Source organism: Plasmodium coatneyi, chromosome 9 (assembly GCF_001680005.1).
Source record: "Plasmodium coatneyi strain Hackeri chromosome 9, complete sequence".
In the NCBI taxonomy this organism is placed as follows: Eukaryota; Apicomplexa; class Aconoidasida; order Haemosporida; family Plasmodiidae; genus Plasmodium; species Plasmodium coatneyi.
The window spans coordinates 2155809-2174751 of NC_033564.1; the positions used below are offsets into that span (position 1 = coordinate 2155809).

An 18943-nucleotide genomic window follows, 5' to 3' on the forward strand; every position below is an offset into this window, starting at 1 on the left:
TGAGGCGACCGCTTGGCGCGTTATACCTTTTGGGTTGGCCAGTGTAGAGGGTACACAACGGGCTTTACCCATCGCACGGACTGATCACTTGTTTTGCCTACTGCCGTTCGTGACGCCGCTGTCCGTGGTTTTTCCCTTCCCCCGTTTCATCTGATCGGCAGTCTTGTGTTTGTCATCTGCGTTCACGTTTTTTTTAAAAATTTTTTTCGGTAGAGAACCTTCGACGGGTGCAGTAGCAGGGGTAGCGGTACCACCCATCGTTGTCCCCGACGATAAGACAAAGGGCTTGGCTTTACTCGCATCAACTTTGGGGTTTCCCTTATCTAGGGAGGACTTCTTCAACTTGATGTAATTATTTTCCTCATTGGGGACTTTGCCATTTTTCACTTTCTGTTTGTCCACTTTTTGATTGAATGAGAATTTACTCTTCTGATTAAATTCTTTATCCAACGAAATGGAAGTTAAATCATTCGAAAATATTTTTTTCACATTTTTATTTTTTTCTTCATTTTCGTTTATGTGCATAAGTGAATTTCTCACTTTTATATTTTCATAATTGTATGACTTGTTGAGTTGATTTGCGTAAAAGTTGGAACTACTGTTCGGAAAATTATTGTCATCATAGAGGAAGCTATCTTCTTTGGAGTCCATCTCCTCTTCAGGGAATGGACTGTTCATATCATTGTCATACAGATGACTTGTATTACCTTCATTTGTGTTAATATCTGTTTGGAAGAAATTTTTTTCATCGTCATTGTTTGGACCACTTGGTGTGTCTTCATCCTCATCGGGTGCGTAGTAACTGTTGTGTCCCTGTTCGTGCTGATAATTTTCCTCATACCGTTCGTTGGCGTAGTGGGCATCGCTATTGGGGCTGTTATAGAAGGTTCCCCCTTCTGCATTTTTGTATCCCTGCTGCGACATGCGAATTGGCGTCTGTTGTTGTGATTCGACTTCCTGTTCATATTCATAGCTGCTTAAATGGGGAGGAAAAGCTTCGGCGTTGTTGCTGTCCCTTCGTGCGGTTGGGTTGCGATCTCCATTTTTTCTTCCATTTGCGGGTTGGCTAAAAAACGGGGCATCGAAGTTGTTCACTTGGTGATCACCACCACTATGCCCCCCAATACTATCATTATAGAGCCCGTAAAAATTTTCGCCTTTTCCTACTTCTTCCCCATCGCTGGCATACTTTGTGCCTGTCTGCTGCTTGAAGCTACTTCGCCTCCTCTCTCTGTCCACGGCGTCATTAGAGTACATTAAATTTTTCTTCACAAATTTCTCTGCGTAGGTCGAATTTAAATTTGCAGAGGAGTTACTTCCTGCTAGGTTGGCGTCCATGTTAAGTAGGTTAAACATATTTTGGTCTACGCCTTTGTTCGCGTAGCTGTTGCTACCGGGAAATCGCATTGTTGCGAATTGCTCCTCCTTCAAGCTGTTGTAGTTAACTGGGTCGTTTTCTTCACCGTCTATGTTATGGTCTGCTTCTTTTTTGGGGGGATGCTTTTTCCCTACACCGTGTATATGACGCTGATTCGTCGTTTCGTAGGGGTCATTTCTAAGGTAGCTATCATCGCTGTGGTTATCAGTGGAGCGATCCACGTGGAAATTGTTATTATAGTGAGAGGAGCTACCAGGCACTGCGCTATTTGTCATGCCATTATTTGTCGTCATCCCAACGCCGTGCTGGATGTCCTCATCTCCGTCACTTTGTTCGCTGCTATCGGAGCTGTTGCTACCGTTCTGGGGGACCTTCTTCACATTTCCAGGTGTCCCATTTGGGGTGCCCATCATATCCTTCATTCTTCCCCTGTGGTAGTCGTACACATCCTCCTCATTCGGGAAATTCATTTTATTCGAGTTGGCATTTGCGCTGTTCCCCGAGGCGATATTTGGGGCTTCCCCATCACCGGTGCGACTTTCCAACTCGTAATCGTAATTGCCTACGTGGGGGAAATCAAACGGGCCCCTTTCATTCATCGATTTTGCGAAATGTTGACTGTTGGTCATTGGACTGTTACTTCCTACTTCGTCTTCCCCTTCTACGTCTTGTTGAGCCGCATCCCCTTTTCCCTTGCTAGCAAAACTGTCGTTCTCATTCCCATCGTAAAACGATCCCGCTGCATTGTTCAGGCTGTTCTTCCCTTTGTTGCCCTTACTTGAGAAAAAAAAATTGTTCTCCTCTAACCTGTCACCAGTGAAGCTTTTTTCATATTCCCCCATGGAGTTGCTCTCTCCGGGTAGTCCGTTTGAGTGCCTAAATGGTTGGTTGGCCTGACTCGGCTGATTAGCACTGACACTGTCGAAGATGTTATTGCCATCATTTTTGACTTGACTTTTCCCTTGGAATATATCAGAACCCTCGAAGATGTATGATGTCTCCTTCCCCTCGTGGTGAGCATTCCCCTTCGCATCCCAAAATATGAAGTCCTCATGGTCGTTCTCTGTGGCCATTTTGTTTTTCACGTTTTTTTTTCCGTCACCTTTCTCCGTTTCGTCTTCCTCCCACTGTAGGTTGTTGTCCTTAAAATCTGCGTTTTTCTTTTTTCCCATACTTCTCTGATCGACATTGTCACCCCCTGTAAAATCGTTGCTGTTTCCACTTGGAGTGTTTTTATTTTTTTGTCTGTCCTCGAAGTATTCCCTGTCGTCATCGTGGAAGAACTTCTTGGCGGCGCCTTCGTGCATTTTATCTTCCTCAGCTTCTTTCTGCGTATTTTTTGCGTGTTCCATTTGGTCTCCGTTTCGCTTATTGGCACGTTGCTCTCCGGAGTCATCTCCATCGTCACTAACATCCATGGAATGATCGCCTTCTCCACCATGTTCATCACTTCCTTCGGGGTGTTGTTTCTTTTGGTCTGATGACGCAAGTCCGTTATCCCCTTTACTGTTCTGCGCATTTTGAAAAAATGCTGCATCCTCGAAAAAGCGGTCACCATTATCATCGGCGTTGCTTTTCCTTCTGGATTTTTCCCAATTGACCTCCGGTTCGGATGCGCCCTTTGCAAACTTGGATGAGTTCTTTTGCACATAATCCTTTTCCTTTCCGTCTTCCCCTTGTGGATCAGCAGCATCCCTTTCGCCTTCGCGTGGGATCTCCTCTTCTGTAGCGTCAACACTTTCATTTGTTTTACCCTGATTAACGGATTGTTCCCCACTTCTTCCCTTAATTATGCTATCTAGCACTTTCAGCTTCCTCTCTTTATCCAATCGCACACACAACGCTTTTTGTATCTCTTGCAAAATGCAGAGGCGGGCATTCATAATGACATTTGTCTTTTCCTTTATGCACAGCTCCTGGTATTCTCTCTTCAAGTTCAGTTCCGTCTGTATGAGGTTGTTAATCGAGTTGGAAATTTTCGTTTTAAAATTGGTGATCTCATCATCGGAGAGTCCTTCATATTCCTCTTTCAATTTTTTGTAAAAATTTTCATCCACTTTTTCGTTATTTAGGTTGGTGAGTTTCCCATCGAAGAGGTTCAAGAACGGGTTGGCATTTTTGTTGCTGTCCGTTTCGCTGTTCAATCCTTTGTTGAAGTTTTTTAGCTTCTCCTGAAATTTGTCTATGTCGTCTTTATACGTGTGGTAGAAGTTGTTCTTTCCTTCGCTGGAAAAGGTGGACCCCTGCGTGGTTGAGTTGTTAAATGTGCCTGCGTTGTTGTTAACGGGGGTGTTTCCTACATTGTCTGTTAGGTGATCCTTATGAGGGGTACTACCACTGTCATTCGTGTTGCTGGAATTGTTGGCAACGTTACCATCTCTTTGGTGAGATGTAGCGTTTACGCTATCACTTGACGTGGCCGCCTTTTTCTGCCTGTTATGCGAGCCGGTTCTGTTATTGCCAAATAAATGGTTGTTGACATCTTCGATAATTTGAGGATACACATAGTTGGTCTCTTTTTTCTTCTTCTCCTTCAACCTTTCCGCATCATTCAGGAGCAGCTGCTTAGCCTTAAAAAGTCTCTTAAAATGATTGTTGTGTCTTTTTTTAATATCTGGACTACTGTTTATGCCAAGTTTGTCAGGGTGCCACTTTTTGGATAAATTGGAGAAGGCCTGCTTGATTTCTGCGACGGAGCAATTTCTGTTCACATTTAGAATTTGAAAAGACGTGGCGTTTATTTGTGACTTTAGCTTGTCTTCCTTATCATCCGGTTTAATGTTACATTTCATGCACATATTTTTATACGTCATGAGGGCATTTTCATATTCTAACAAATTTTCATACGCGTGTATCTGTGTGTCAAACGCGTTAATATATTTGGGAATATATTTCAAGCAGTTGTTGCAATTTTCAATAACGTCAATCCACTTGTTCAGGTGCATTAATGTCCTAGCTCTGTTGTAGTAAAGCTTCCCTATATTTTCATTCATTGATTTACCCATCCTAACGGATTCGGAAAGCTTTATTTGTTTCTCCAGCGCTTCACTGTATAGTTCAAACGCTACGTCGTACTTTGCGTTTTTATAATTATCTGCTCCCTTTCCTGCTATGTCTAGGATGTACCCAGAAATGAGGTCAATTTTGATGTCCTCATTGTCTAGGTAGTCCAGTGGAGTTTTGTTTTCTCCATTTTTGCTAAATATATAGTTGTAATTTTTGCCAGACAATTTTAACAATTTCAGCAGGTCGAAGTTCTTCTTCTGTAACACATAGTGGTATATGTTGTCACAGCTTTGGGGGTTGATTGGGTCCTTGGCAAAGTTCAGGAACATGCTCGAAATCAGTCTCTTCAGTGTCTCATTGGAGCAGTAGAACATGGGGTGTTTAATGTGGTACTGCACTTGGTGGGAGTTATCCAAGTGTAGATTTTCCTGCTGGTAGGGAAGTACTTCTTCGGGCGGGACGTGGATCAGCAGCGCTTCCTTCACGTTTGGTAGGTTCATGCTCCCCTTCACATTCGAGTCGATCAAGCAAAGGTCGAAAAACTTCAAAAAAAGCGACTTCTTCATTAAACGTATCCACCGAAAATTATCGCATTTTAAGCAAGTCACGAAGAGACGATATAAATTATACATGTGCATATTTTTAAACAGTAGGGTTAGCATAATGGAGTTGATGAGGGGTACCTTCTCTTTATTCTTGTCCGAGTCTGGATTTTCGAGCTGCCTAATGACTTCCTTCTCCAGTTCCTTAATCGGCACATTGTCGCATCTTTCCCTCCGTAGGGACAAATGCACATTCAGCATTTTCGCTTCCACTAGGCAATGCTCCTGCAGGTGTTTCAATACCTTCCTGTGATTGCATATGTCTTTATTTTCTAAAATAAAGTTGGAGATGTAGCAGCCGTAAATTGTTGCCTTGGTTTCATCATCATACCTTTCGATATTTTTCTCATAAACAATTCTGACTGTTTTCATTTTTACTATTAAATCGTCAACAACGGATGGTTCAATTTCTTCACTGGTACCATAGTAAAAAGGGAACTCGTACAGAGTGGTTATTGGTTCTTTGGGGTTCTTCTCCTGGGGGGGTCCTCCAGAGTCTCCTCCGAGCTCATGCTTATCACTCAGTGCGGGGATTCTATTACCGTTGGTATCTGCGTTCGTGGAGTTAACAGCCCCATTGGCCATTTTCACATTACCGAATGGACCATTTGTTGCACTTGCATTGCTAATCCCAGATGCGTGAACAGTGGAGGGCACTACTCCTGTCCCTGTTGGCATTACGACATTCTCCCCACTTTGCTTCTTCGACAAGTCATTCCAATTTTCCATCTTCTTTATTTCGTTGTTTTTTTTCTCGATCTCCATTTTAAGTTTCTCGACTTCCTTCTTCAGCACATCATTCTGCGTCTTCGTATCGATCAATTCTTTGGCAAAGTTTTTATCAAATTTGTTTATTAAACTGCTTAGCTCATTTTCGAATGTGGAAAGAGTCAGTTTCATTTCTTCGTTCTGTTCCTTCAGCTTGGTTATGTCCTTTTCATAGTTAGCCATTTTGCTTTTATTGCTGTTGTTAAGGTCTTCCAGGTTTGCTATCTCTTGCTTTAGGTTCCTCGTTAGGAGTACATAGTCGTACAGTTTTGACTCCAATTTAGATCCTTTCTTTTCTTCATTGTAGATGGAATATTCCAAAATTTCTACGATTTTTTTCAGCTTGTTCATTCGTTTCTTGGTTGGGTTTTTTAAAAATTTCATGCTTCCTTCTTTCTTCGCGTCTGCCATTTTTCCCTCTTCCAACGGGTCGTCCAGCTCGATGGAGCACGAGCTGTCCAGGCTGATGTTGCTCGGGTTGCTGAGGTTGCTTGTATCACTGCCGTTACTCACGTTGCTGGTATTGCCCACATTGGTGACATTTCCAAGTTTGCCTTTCCGGTGGGGGGCTCCACCCGTGGCATTCATTTGCGACTTGGCCCTCTCCTTCACCGGGTTCGCATACTTCGCATAAACGGTGCTGCTGCTCAGTTCGCTATTTTCCTGGTTGTCAAACAGGCCGGGTTTTCTACCTCTCCCCTTTGACTTCCTACCAATACTGGCCACGTCCTCCGCAGGGTGGCTGAACTTCTTCTTCACCTTTTCCTTGCTTGTGTTTGCGCTTCCCCTCATGTCTGAAAAGTTGTGCTTGCCGTAGATGTCATCTACCCCTTTTTTCGGATCGCCCAGATTCTTTTTAAATTCAATCACGCTTGGGTTCCCACGTTCGGCACCATTAGCAGCAGAAGTCTGGTTAGTACTCTGGTTCGTGCTAAATTGCGTACTCAAATTGTCCCTATCGTTCACACTGATATCTTCGCTGGTGCTTTTTTTTTTCTTCTTCCTTTTTAAGGGGACGAATTTCTTCCTGTTATTTTTGAGCATCGAGTCTTTGTTCGCCTCGCTCTTTTTCAAGCTGTTTCGCTTCGCCCTCAGGGAGCCACTTCTGGCATAGAACTCATTCCGCAGGTCATTCATCGCTGCGGCCACATCAGTGCTGTCATGGTTAATGCTGTTATTGCTGTTGTTGCTATTGTCCATATTTGCCTTATGGCCCCGTGGGTCCTTCCCATCACCATTTTGGAAAACATTGTTGCTCAAAAACGCAAGGTTGATGTTACTACCAAGTTTAGCACTTCCCCCAGCGCTGTTCGAGTTGCTATTTTCTGCACCGGCGAGGTTGGGAATTGGGTGAGAGGCGTTTCCCCTGATATCCTTCGTATAGGGCTTATCAAAATGGTTTCCTTTTTTATTCGGATGGGCAATGGGGATGTGTTTTTCCTGCAGCTTTTTGCTCAAGTCCACCCCGTAGTTATATTCCTTATTTTCATACTTCTGATCGAAATTGGAAAAAACGTCCTTAAAATATTTGAACTTTTTTTTTTCATTTTTATCTTCCGTAAAAATATCATAATAGGAATATATGTTGGAGTAAATATCGTAATAATCGGAGTTGTAATTTTTTGGATTGACTTTATTTTTTGTACTGGATGTTTCTATTCCTTCGTAAAAGTTGTCATTTTTATGTGGGTTTTTTTCCTTCCCTTTTTTTTTCACGGAGAAATCGCTAATTTCGCTGCTGTTCGTCTCGTCGTCGTCAGCGTCGTCATCGCTTCCCTCATCGTCTTCATCTTCACTTTCCTCTTCTTCGTCTTCTTCCTCTGATAAGTCGTTCCCGTCGTCCTCCTCATCATCATCCTCATTATCGTCGGAATCTTCCTCGTCTTCGTCTTCGTCGTCATCCTCCTCTTCCACCTGCTGCTGCCGTTGTTTGCTTCTTCCTTTGCTACTTACACCGTAGGCTTTTCCATTCCGACTCGTGCTGGAGCTCTTGTCAGAATGCGTTCCGTCCAGTTTCTTACCGTAGCCATTATACTTCAAGTCGCTCATGAACTTGAAAACCTTCCCTCCGTTCGTCTGTCCGTAGGTGTTTTCCTTATAAGAATTATTCCTCCTCCCCAAATTGGGGTTCCCCGTTTGCCTCCCGACTTTGTTTAAATGGTTCTTTTTGGAGTTCATCTTCGGTTACGTTTATAGCGGTTTGTTCGTCTATCGGGGGAGGGGGTAGCTGATAACAGATTGGCAATCGCTCAAATGGGTTGCGTCTTCTTCAATGCCTTGCACGTAGAGGCGCATATACTTCTTTATATATATAATTTACACTTTTTTACACAGCGCGCTTGGTGCATGTGAAGGCGCACCCCTCCGTGGGATTTGCCTGATCGCTGCACCTCTTGAATTTTTTGGAAGGAAAAAAAGATATCATTCTTAAATTAGCTGCATGCGCAGGCGTGATCGGCAAAAAAAAAACACATACAGATATATACACATAAAGACGTGTGCGCCCTTCTTGTAACTTCCTCGGTCAGCAGCCCTGTGCTTCTGACGGCACAGCTGGAAGTATGCACAGTTCGCTGCCCCAATTAAACGCGCATTTATGCCACTACGCTCAGGCAAACGTAACAGCTAGAGAAAAAGTGAACTATCCACTGGGGTATGTACTTACGTGTATGGGCGTACAGGTACGTATACCCATTCCCAATGAGTCGAAAAAATGGACCACTCAGGATTTAAAACTTTCCCCCTCCGTGGCACAGCAATTAATAACAGAAAGACATAAAATTGTACTCGCGCGGGGCAATTACGCAACGTATGAATCATAAGGCGTGCATGCAAAGTGTGTATACATGATACATGGACAATTCGCACTTGTGGAAAGCATAATCCGTCCTTCGCATGTATGTACCCATTTAAGTGAGTTTACAAGTGCGTAGTAACTTGCGGGCGCGCTTAAGTACATACGCGTATATAGTGATAATTACAAAAAAAAAAAAAAAAAAAAATTCAGTAATGTCGTGCACGCGTAAGGGGAGGGAGGAAGAAAGGCAGGTGGGAAATACTTGGAGGGAGGGGAAAAAAGTAAAGTATAAAAAAAGTGACAGGTACATAAAAAGTGGGAAAAAAATGCGTGGTTTATTTGGTTCTTCCTTACAATTGTAAAGATGGGAAAAAGAAAAAATTCATACTAAAGGGATAAAGTTGGAGTGCCCTCTGCGCATACGCACGTTCTTATTAAACGCCTCATTCGCATAGGAGTGCCGATCGGCATGTAAAGCAAATGGGCTGGAGGGCGTTTATATACCTGTGGGATATGCTGCCTGCGCGAAGAAACGCAAAGGACATATAAGCCGTATTTCACACAAAAAAATGAGCACATAAATATGCCGCACGAAGCAGTGGTCTGTACACTGAAATTTCATATCAATCTTGTATGCTAAGATTGCCTAATTTGCATTTGGGACTTGCCCTTTTTGATATTTTGGGAAAAAAAAATATTCGCAAAAGTTACCAAACTTGCCTTGCATGGGGGTTAAGGCATTTTCACGAAAGTAATCATATAAAATCAAATTTTAAGTTAATATAAAACTTCCTGCGGTTGTATATTTAGTGGTGTTTTCCCTTCGGATGGCATGTCGGTATGCTCGACGCGCTCGGTTTTGCCTTTACATGGTTATACCAAGCATTACGTTCGTGGGGACGCATACTTACATATTGTATGCATGCAAAAAAAAAAAAATTCTGGTATGCAGCGCTAAAATGTTAGCTGTAACGTGAATACTATACCTTATTCAATCCATTATCAAGTTTTAAATTTTCCCAATCGTTTTTTCTTCCCTTTTCGTATAGTTAAAATTGCATAATAACCGATTTTGAGAATTGCAAAAAAAAAAAAAAAAAAAAAAACGGGCTTCTCTATAAAGCAGGCATATTTGGACGACCAAGCATGTTGCATATATATGGTACGCTCACTCCGTGGTGCGCATTTTTATGCAGTTTGCTTATTTTTCAAGTTGCTTGGCATATTCAAAAAAAAAGTATGAAAGAACGCAGATAAAAAAATGCTTACATACGTCTGCAGCAGTATTACTTATATATGCATGCTACGTGCGTGCCTAAATGGCGCAGGCAGGGGCACATACAACCGTATGCTTATTTCATTGTGGGCAATTTTTCCTCTTGAGAAACGAACTGGGCGAAAATATAACCTTGGTTGTTCTCTTACGAGCGTTTTTTGCAATCCTGCTAATATGCTTACTTTGGGAAGAAGGTAAAAAATTCTTTCAGAGCGTAGGTTGCGTCGAGGCCACTTTCCCTGCCACAGCCAAACTTTCTCTCAGTTGACAAAATTGCACATGTATACATACGTACTGCTTACTTGTGTGCATAAGAAGGTATATAATTTAAATTAAAAAATATGGAATTTTTTTTTTCCTTTTTTCCACTCACTGTTCCGCTGCACTTTTACGCGAAAAGTTTATGTACACGAATAGGCATTCAGGGATGATTTAAATAGGCGGCGATGTGTCCTATGCATGTACATGCTTGCACGTGCGTGTCTGCTGTGCATGGGTGCATACATATTTGTTACTTATTCACACATTTGCGTGATGGGAATGGGTCAATGCGTCCATTCTTGTATGCATTATTTCGCGCACCCTTCACATACTCGTGATGGCTTTACCTCCGTTGTCCACGGTGCAGGGCATTACAAAAAAAATGCTTCCTGCGTCACGCACGTAGGTGCATGTACATGATAAATATATATACGCGCACACGTGTGAGTCCCCCAGCGGGTAAACTTAACAAGCTTACAAGCACATAGTCCTTAACTTCTTCACAGAGGAGTGACGCAAAATGGTTACAAATTATGTAGTTACATGTCCAGGCAGTTAAGCCTAACATTGTAGCACGATTGATATGGTCGTACGTTTCTGTCCTTATTGGGTCACCCTCCCCAAAAGTGTCCTACTCAATTTCTGTATTAACTGAGCCTCCATATCTTGGAATATTTTTTTCTTCTCCAGATCGTGAACGCTCTCCGCATGAGTAGAGTACGTGTGGACGATCCGAAGAATGTCGTTTTTTTGCACGGCATGTAGAGTGCCATCCTTTGGGGAGAACTTGCAACATTTGCAATGACATGGATCTATCTGGTTATTTGTTGGTAACTCCATTTCGTGACAAAAGGTTTTATGCACCTGCGCTATTTCCTTATGGGAAAAGGTGTACTTGTTAATAACGTCACACATATTTCTGTCCAGGAGGAGATAGTCTTCTTCAACCTTTTCGATAAAGTCCTTTCCAAAGTGGTTCATAAAATGAGTGCGTACATTTGATGTGTTGCTAATGCTTAATTTGTTTGCACAGTAGAGGATGTTCCTAATGCATTTTCTTAGCCTCTTTTTATTTTCACTCTTCTGATGATTTAGCCCAGCTAGGGAAGTTGACTCGTTACATAGTGCAATCAGCTTACTACATATGTGGCATATGTTTTCGTTTCGAAGCATCCGGCAGATGCTCTCGTGGGCAGCTTCCGTTTGTCCATTTCTGTGCGCGCGTGAGGGAAAAGGAAAAAAATTTTAACAGAAAATACAATAATGAACAGCTAGGTGTGCACGCCTGCGTGATGAAGTACACAGGGGGGAAGGTCAAATAAGAAAGGACGAATAAACATACGTACAAGTTATGTGGGAATAACTGTGGGTGTAGCACTATGTACGTGTGACACCATTATCTAGAAGTGCCCATGTGGACATGTATGCAGACCTTACAGGATGAAAAAGAGGATGTTCTTCTTTTGCACCATGGTTTCAGTCCTGCTTTTTATTTGGAGCAGGTTGACTGCGAGGTGGGGGGGGATGCGCATGTGTGGGTGACGGTGCTACATACTAAACGCAACGAACGCATGATCTACTTTGTAAACGTTGTTCGGTGGGAGAAACGCACCCGACTGAGCAACATTCGCTCGTCTTACCTCTCGCCTTAAATAAATTCAAAAAAATGCCAAACCTCTTTGAGTCCTCCTGCCCCATGGGCATCTTTACTACTCCTGCGCTCATCGTTTTGGTTGCGTTTTTTAGCGTAAGGGAACACCTCTTTTTTTTATATATTTTGTGTCCCTACTGAGATGATTGATGGAGGAAAAATATAATTGCAGCCGTTTTTGGTGTCACGTAAGTAGGGGAAAAATTATAAACTCAGGTTCATCCCATATTGGGGGGAAATGCATCACATAGAAAAAAAAAAAAAAAAAATTGGGAACAAGCGAAATAGGGACGAATGACAGAACTTCGAATAAAGGTTGTGTGAGACTTCCACAGGTGGCCAAATGGTTATGCCGGAAAAAAGGGAAACGGAGTTATTCCCCCCATGCAACGGATCCTAAGAGCACCCCATTTTTAATCCCAAATGTGAAAATCCCGAACGTCACGGAGTTGTGGAAAGGTGAACCGTTGTCGTGTGTCTTCACCTGGAGCATGCACCTTTAACTTGACATGTACCGCTAAGCAGCTGTTCACGAAACTGTCGCACATGTTTTACGGAGATAAGTGGGAGGGGGGAAAATTAATCAGATCGGGTAATAACAGTTTGAATATCCTACTGTGTATTTTTTTTTTTTTTTTTGCCATTTTTCCGTCGATGCAACTTCGAAAAGATGCTAATGAATGCTCCCCCCATGGGGCGACCAAAGGTGTTGTTTGACGATTCTGTGGATGTTTTTATGAAAGGATTATTAAGTCTTATTCCACCGTGTTATTCTTTTTTTTTATAATTTTCGAGCCACGTAATGGTTATCCTCTATATGTCCAAGAATGTTGCCACGGTGGACATTTCGCGACAGCATGGCCCTTTGCAGGTTAAGGAGAAAATGTGCATGCATGGACTTACGTAAGGAGAGTTCAAACGGGGGGAGGAGGACAGCCTCCTTCGTAAGCAGGTTTGCACATTCGCATGATTTTTTATGCTTCCCCCCTTGGCTATTTCCTCTTCCATTCGCGCACACTTCTTCACGCTTGTGGAAGCACTGTTCTTCTGGGCCCTGCGAAATGGGCCAACAGTATAGGAAGCGGATTTTCCCGCAAAAAAAAAAATTGTGACCGCCCTGCGATGTGGTACTCCTCCTTTTCGCGAGGAAATATGTACAGGAAAAAAAAAAAAAAATTCCATTGTGCAGTTGAAAAAGCTCATGATGTTAAAATTCAGGAGCAGCTTTTTTCTTCTTCAAAAATATTTCACACATTTTTACTCCTTTTAAAGAATCATACGCACATATGCATAGAGTGATTTTTTTTTTCCATTTGGAAACATGCAATAGAAAATTAAGTATACATTTGCGAAGCTTTTTCACAATTCGTTTGGTCCCATGTGATAGGGGTACCATTTTGGGAAAAGAAAAAGAAACTATAGTGACGACGTTGGCTCTTCTTCTGATCCCTTTTCACCGCCATTCTGTCGCCTCCTTATCGTTTTGCTTTGCAAGCAATTTTCAACTTTATGTTGTTTTTAATTTTCTCCGTTCGTGGCTGCCTCCCACTTCTTTCCAACAGAATTGGTGTGACGTTCGACGGGGCTCGAGATCGAGGTTCACCCGTGTGTGGTACTTAGCCAAGCGGGGAGGGCGAAAATAACCCCCTCGAGAGGGCGCCTACACCTTTGCGTAGCCACAGAAAAAAAGATATTCTGCCCCCCGGGGTAGCGTTTTCCCCCCTTTGAACCCCATCCATATCGTTGCAACCATGTCAACATGGATAAACAAAAAGCTCATATCTATATCAGAGAAGGTCATCGAAAATGTAATAGATTCTATCGCGAATAAGAACACGCCCATTGATAACTTACAGAATATGCAAGGGGTAAGCATACTGGGGGTGTCTGTACGAGGCAGTTTTCACCCGTTTTGATTATAATGCTCATTTGTGTGTTGTCTGTGTGGTTTATTGTTTCATTTGGTGGTTACAGTCTATGTAGTTGCACCGAACAAGTGGCGCCCACATATTGCACCTTCCCCCCCGAAATACCCACATCGCAGACGCAATTAGGAAAAATAATAAGCAAGGTAATTTCCTCCAAGTACTTTTTCAAAAATGACGACATCTGCTACAACTCGAGGAATCTGGACTTCAACTGGAACATGAAGAGCATAACGAAGAGGAGAAAAAAGAGAATAAGAAAGGATAAAGGAAAACGGATCAAGCAAAGGACATCAGAAGGAAGAAGAAGCAACGGTCGGAGGGCTCATGGACACAGTGCAGGGGAAGAGAAAGAAACTGATTCGAAACATGACTCATATAGCAATATTTACATAAATTCGAAGAGCCCCAATTATTTAAACATTGATGAGTCGTACATTCGTACTTGCTCCCCCGTGAATGGCAACAAGGAAGGTGAAGGGGAAGACCATGAGAAGGAGACCTGGTTGAAAAAGGAAACAATAACATGCAACTCCAGTGTGCAAAGCATCCTTAGCGAAGCTCCAGAGGGTGTCACGTCAGTAAATTCAAATCCCGCATCGAGTTATGGTTCCTGTGCGGAGTACACAACGGAGGGTTCCAGAGGATCCTCAAAGAGGACCTCACACGATACGTCAGGTAACAACTCCGGGGGGACATCTTCTCGTAGTTCCCACGAAAGGGTAAAAAAAGATAACTCAGAGGAGGCATCTCTAAACCTGTCTACCAGTGCATCTGTATCGAGTGAAGCGAATGAGTCGTCTTCACGAAAATCGTCTAAAAGGAGAACGTCATCTTCAGAGGTGGCCCAAAGGGAAAGCTCCTTCAACTCGAATCAGTACGCAGAAGCAAGGGAAAACTACATGCTGCAGAAACAGGCACATTTGTGCAAAGTAAACCTTTTCATTAAAGAGGCCAAGTTATTATTTTTTAACAAAAATGTGAGCATCAGTGATATATCTATATTTGTGACAACCATTATGGAGGACAAAAAATACGTTGGCAAAATGAGAAAGCTAAGTTCAAGAAATCTGCCAATGAATAATTTACTAATCAACGAATGTATTAAACATAACGTGAAGGACATATACACCGATATTGTGATAAATATAAAGTACGTAAACAAAAAAAAAAACAATGAAGAAATAATCCTGGGGAGAGTAATAATTCCCTTCTTTCTTCTTCTAAATACATATAGATATAAAATTAAAAGGGTAAAGAATAGAATAAAATATTGTACCAAGTGCTTCCTATGGCTACACATCTTCCCATGTAACAACAAATTATTTAACTATAAATTTTTTAAACCAGTGGAAGGGTTCGAAGAATATGGAATGCTCAACCCTCTGTACACCTTAGGCTTTTTAAATATAAAAATGAAAATAATTTTTAAAAAAAATCCCCTTCTTTTAACTCTCTATAGTAACATGAGGAAACCTTTATTTTACTATAAATTACCTGTACAATTTGAGCCTCTTTATTGCCAGTACTATAGTGAAAATTTCTTCGTCTATGTTACTCAGTTGCCCATATGGCTATATAAATTTTTTTACCTCTTCAACCCCAGGAGGGTTGAAATGATTCCTTTAAATTATTATGATTACGTGTTTATTTTTTCCTTTTGGTTATTTTTTTTCCGATTAATTGTTATTTCTCCTTTTTTCCTCATCTTTGTTCATATTTTTTTTTGTCTGATTTTTATTTCTCTTTCGTACAAGTTCGGCCACGTCGACACTTTCTCCAGCAGCATGGCGTACAACTTTCGCCCCGTCCATGTGAAGAAGAGGCTGTCCCACGGGAATTCTTGTCACGCGAAGAGCCCCCAGGTTCACCAAATGCTCCCCCCCGAGAATAGACGCAATGTGCGTTTTTTTGACAGCAAGCGTAGGGAGGTTCTTCTTTCAGCGCATGATATAGACTCGAATTATTGCGGCGGGGAGGGAAGTATCAGTGCACAGGGGGGGAAGCAGTTCCTCCAAAGTAACCCACTTGCGGAGGCAACCCAGGGTGGAGTAAACAGTTCCGATGTTCCCCAACTGGTAGTGACAAATGATAAATTGAAAAAGAACCCAAGTGGGAACACACACGGTGGGGAACACACCAAAAGTGGTACCTCCCAGAAGAATGACGAATTTAATGCAGAACCAGTTAGTGCAATGAACAGCCAAAACGAATGCAGCAGTAATGGAAGCTTCTATGGAGAGAGTTTTAACAGCCCCGAAAGTCCACCCAAGGACGGAGGTAACCATGTGGCCCATTTCCAAATTGAAGAAAATTGTTTTGTAAATCAACCCAACTTGGATCACCAGGACGAAGAGTCGAATGGACAAATGAAGGATGGAAAAAATGAACTACCAGAAGAACAGAAGAAAAAAAGCCTAATCGAATTTATGCAAAATACACCTGATGAGATAAACAATAAATTTACCAATGTGACAAAATTTGCAAAGAAAATTCAGAACATGATGTTCGAAAGTAGAGATAAGAATCCGCTGGATTTTTTCAACGTGGGTTCACATGCAAATGGGCTAGCTGGGCTGTTTAACGGGATGAACGAGAAGCGCAAGAAAGCAGAGGGGGGAGAGACTACTCCCAGGAGGGAAGACCAAACTGAGAAAGTGGAAGATTTGCACCATTGGGGGGATACTCCAATAAAGGGAAAACAACGGAGGAACCACCAACCGGGAGAGGGAAACCAATCAGGAGGGAGTAACAAACCGAGTGATAGCGAACATAAGCAGGTGAGTACATCGAAGCAGGGGAAGGAAAATGTCTGTAGAGCGTATCGCAAAAAACAAAACGGAATGGAGCATAATATGCAGGGAGAGGTGCACACAGACGACTCAGCGGTAGATTCTTCATCGTGCCAAAATGGGACAGATGAATATTTAGCGCATTGCAAAACGGAAGTAAATATTGACGGAGTTTCTAACTCGAACGCATTGGAAACCACCAAAGTGATAAAACGTAGTTGCATGACCAGGAGCAGCGATGCCATCCCCTCGTTTGATCATATGGGGGTGGTGGAGGAGAGCCCCTGTTCCAACTCAAACACGTCGATAGAATCCAAATTTTTAAAAAAAAATTTCCTCTTCGATGCGATAAAGAATAATCTAGCATCCCCAAATGAGGAGAAGGCCGCCGAGTTTATTACGAAAAATGGTACCAGTGCAACAAATGAGAAGAAAGACATGTTTGCATTTAAAAAAAAATATGCTTTTATGCCAATCGTGAAGTCTCCCTTCCATAACTTTTATTTGTTTTTTAATTCAATTGAAGGAAAGAAGACATCGATCTTTTCAAACAACGTGGATGTACCAAATGTTCATTTGCTTCTCAAACGGTTCATAATGCTTATAACCTTAACGCAGAATTTTACAGGAGCCTTTACCATGGTTTACGAAAAAATTAACTATGCCTTCAATTGGGATTTCACATGTTACACGTTCGTAAATTTGGTCATTTTGTTTTTTTTAAGTTACGGCTTTTCTTTCATTTTGTATGCCATGTCGTTTGTCCCCCTTTTGTTTTATCGCTTTGTTCTGTTTTTGCTTATTTCTGTGTTGCTGATAAGGAGTTATGAGTTGACGGAGGTAGGCCACAGGGCTAGCCTCTACTATGAGAGGGTGCACAGGAAGAAAGCCCCCTGGTGGAGGTCTGCTTGGAGATTTATCACCAGGATGGGAACTCGAGTGGTTAAGGCGAAGAGGAAGAGGGAGGCACAGGAAGAAAACGAGCACGATCAAACCGTCACCCCCCATTTTGTAAGACGTCTTTTCAGATCGGTCTACCGAGCAGTCCGCCGATGGGCACGTCGATTGGTAAGGAACACCATTTACAGGTTCTTCCAGGTCACCTCCAAACAGGTAGAGAAGCTCTCACGCAGAGCGGTTGTCTATATTTACTTTGTAATTTTTTTTTTAAAAAACTGGGTGACAAGATTACTGATACTGAAGGATATTGAGCACATGAAGATAGCCAAGATGCAGGGATTTAAAAATTTATTTTTTTTTATTCACAATCGGATGATGCGCAGAGATGCGGGAATGAAATTATTCCTGAGGAGCAATGAAACTTGTCCCAGCAGTGGCCATAACAGGGGTGGTGACCCCGTCGGGGGAACTCCTAAACGGGTGGACAGCATGAAAGATCCCTCCAATGAGGAAAAACATAATAAAAATTTCATTCACACGCATATGTATGATAACTATAAAAATGGGGAGTCTTGTATATACTCTTCCAGTGATAAGGATGCTTTGAGTGTGAAAAATGGGGGCTACGATGCTGACCGCTTTACCCATGATGGGGATGACGACGATCGGGAATCTCTCAGCCAGCTCACCGACAACGGCACGATGAACGTAAATGTGGACATATTTCTGCACTACTATTTTAAGCGAAAGAAATACGACCACTTTAACAATATCATAAATATCAACAGGAACAATCTATGTAAGAGCGGCAACAAGCGGATCGACGCGGAGCCAGTGTGTGCAAGTCCGTTCGGACATACATTCACCCGTCTTCTTTTTCACGTTATTCATCTTTTCTCGATCCGTCCCTTTCAAACTTCCCATTTTTTTTTTCTCCCTTTCTTTTTCTTCCCCCCTCAGACTCCTACAAGGACATAAATCTGCTTCACTCAAACGACGACCAAAATATCAGCCACCTCAATTACGCAGAATACCTCAACAGTGAGAATAACTACTCCAGTTCGTATGACAATAACAAGAAGAAGAGGAGTTGAGGTGGGCACAACTATTGAACGGGGCATCAAATGCGATTGTCTGACTGTACGCCCTGGCTGGATTAATCCCCCGTCAGAAGGCGCGTGAACATTTGGGGGGGTTCGCCATCGAGGGTTGTTGCTTCCGCGTAGGGACCTGTTGTGTTTTTTTTTTTTTTTTTTTGAATGTTACTTAATTGCAGGGTAATTTTGGTTCACGTCACGTTTACTTCGCTATGCTTTTCTTTTATTTTGTTTCTTTTTTTTGTGTGTAACTGCGACCCATTGGATGCCCATATTCGTAGTTTCCCGTTGTGGAATGGGCCCCCACGGGAGGAACACATATCACCACGTCCACTTCCATTGCCACACCGATTGCTGCTTCGGCCGGTAGCGATGTGCGTGTATTGATAACGCGAGCTGGTTAAACAATGATTATTCAAACGGGTTCATCCATCAAGTGATCTATATCACGAATGAGACAAATTTAAAAAAGGCCTCCACAAGGTTAGCA

The 18943-nt window shown here is 42.3% G+C and overlaps 3 protein-coding genes across 3 annotated transcripts; 1 reads left to right on the forward strand and 2 right to left on the reverse strand.

Moving 5' to 3' along the window:
* Positions 1–84: 84 nt before the first annotated feature.
* Positions 85–7932, reverse strand: PCOAH_00027550 (Uncharacterized protein; the record flags this gene model as incomplete). The annotated part of the gene is made up of 1 exon (XM_020059560.1): positions 85–7932. One exon carries the CDS (start codon positions 7930–7932, stop codon positions 85–87), a length of 7848 nt encoding a protein of 2615 aa, XP_019914804.1.
* A 2759-nt stretch (positions 7933–10691) lies between these two features.
* PCOAH_00027560 (Uncharacterized protein) lies at positions 10692–11813 on the reverse strand (the record flags this gene model as incomplete). Its single annotated transcript, XM_020059561.1, has 3 exons — positions 10692–11301; positions 11526–11595; positions 11729–11813. The coding sequence occupies 3 exons, from the start codon at positions 11811–11813 to the stop codon at positions 10692–10694; spliced, it is 765 nt and encodes a 254-aa protein (XP_019914880.1).
* Positions 11814–13490: 1677 nt separating this feature from the next.
* On the forward strand, positions 13491–18450 carry PCOAH_00027570 (Uncharacterized protein; the record flags this gene model as incomplete). The annotated part of the gene is made up of 3 exons (XM_020059562.1): positions 13491–13607; positions 13784–18155; positions 18317–18450. The coding sequence occupies 3 exons, from the start codon at positions 13491–13493 to the stop codon at positions 18448–18450; spliced, it is 4623 nt and encodes a 1540-aa protein (XP_019915011.1).
* Between the last annotated feature and the right edge of the window lie 493 nt (positions 18451–18943).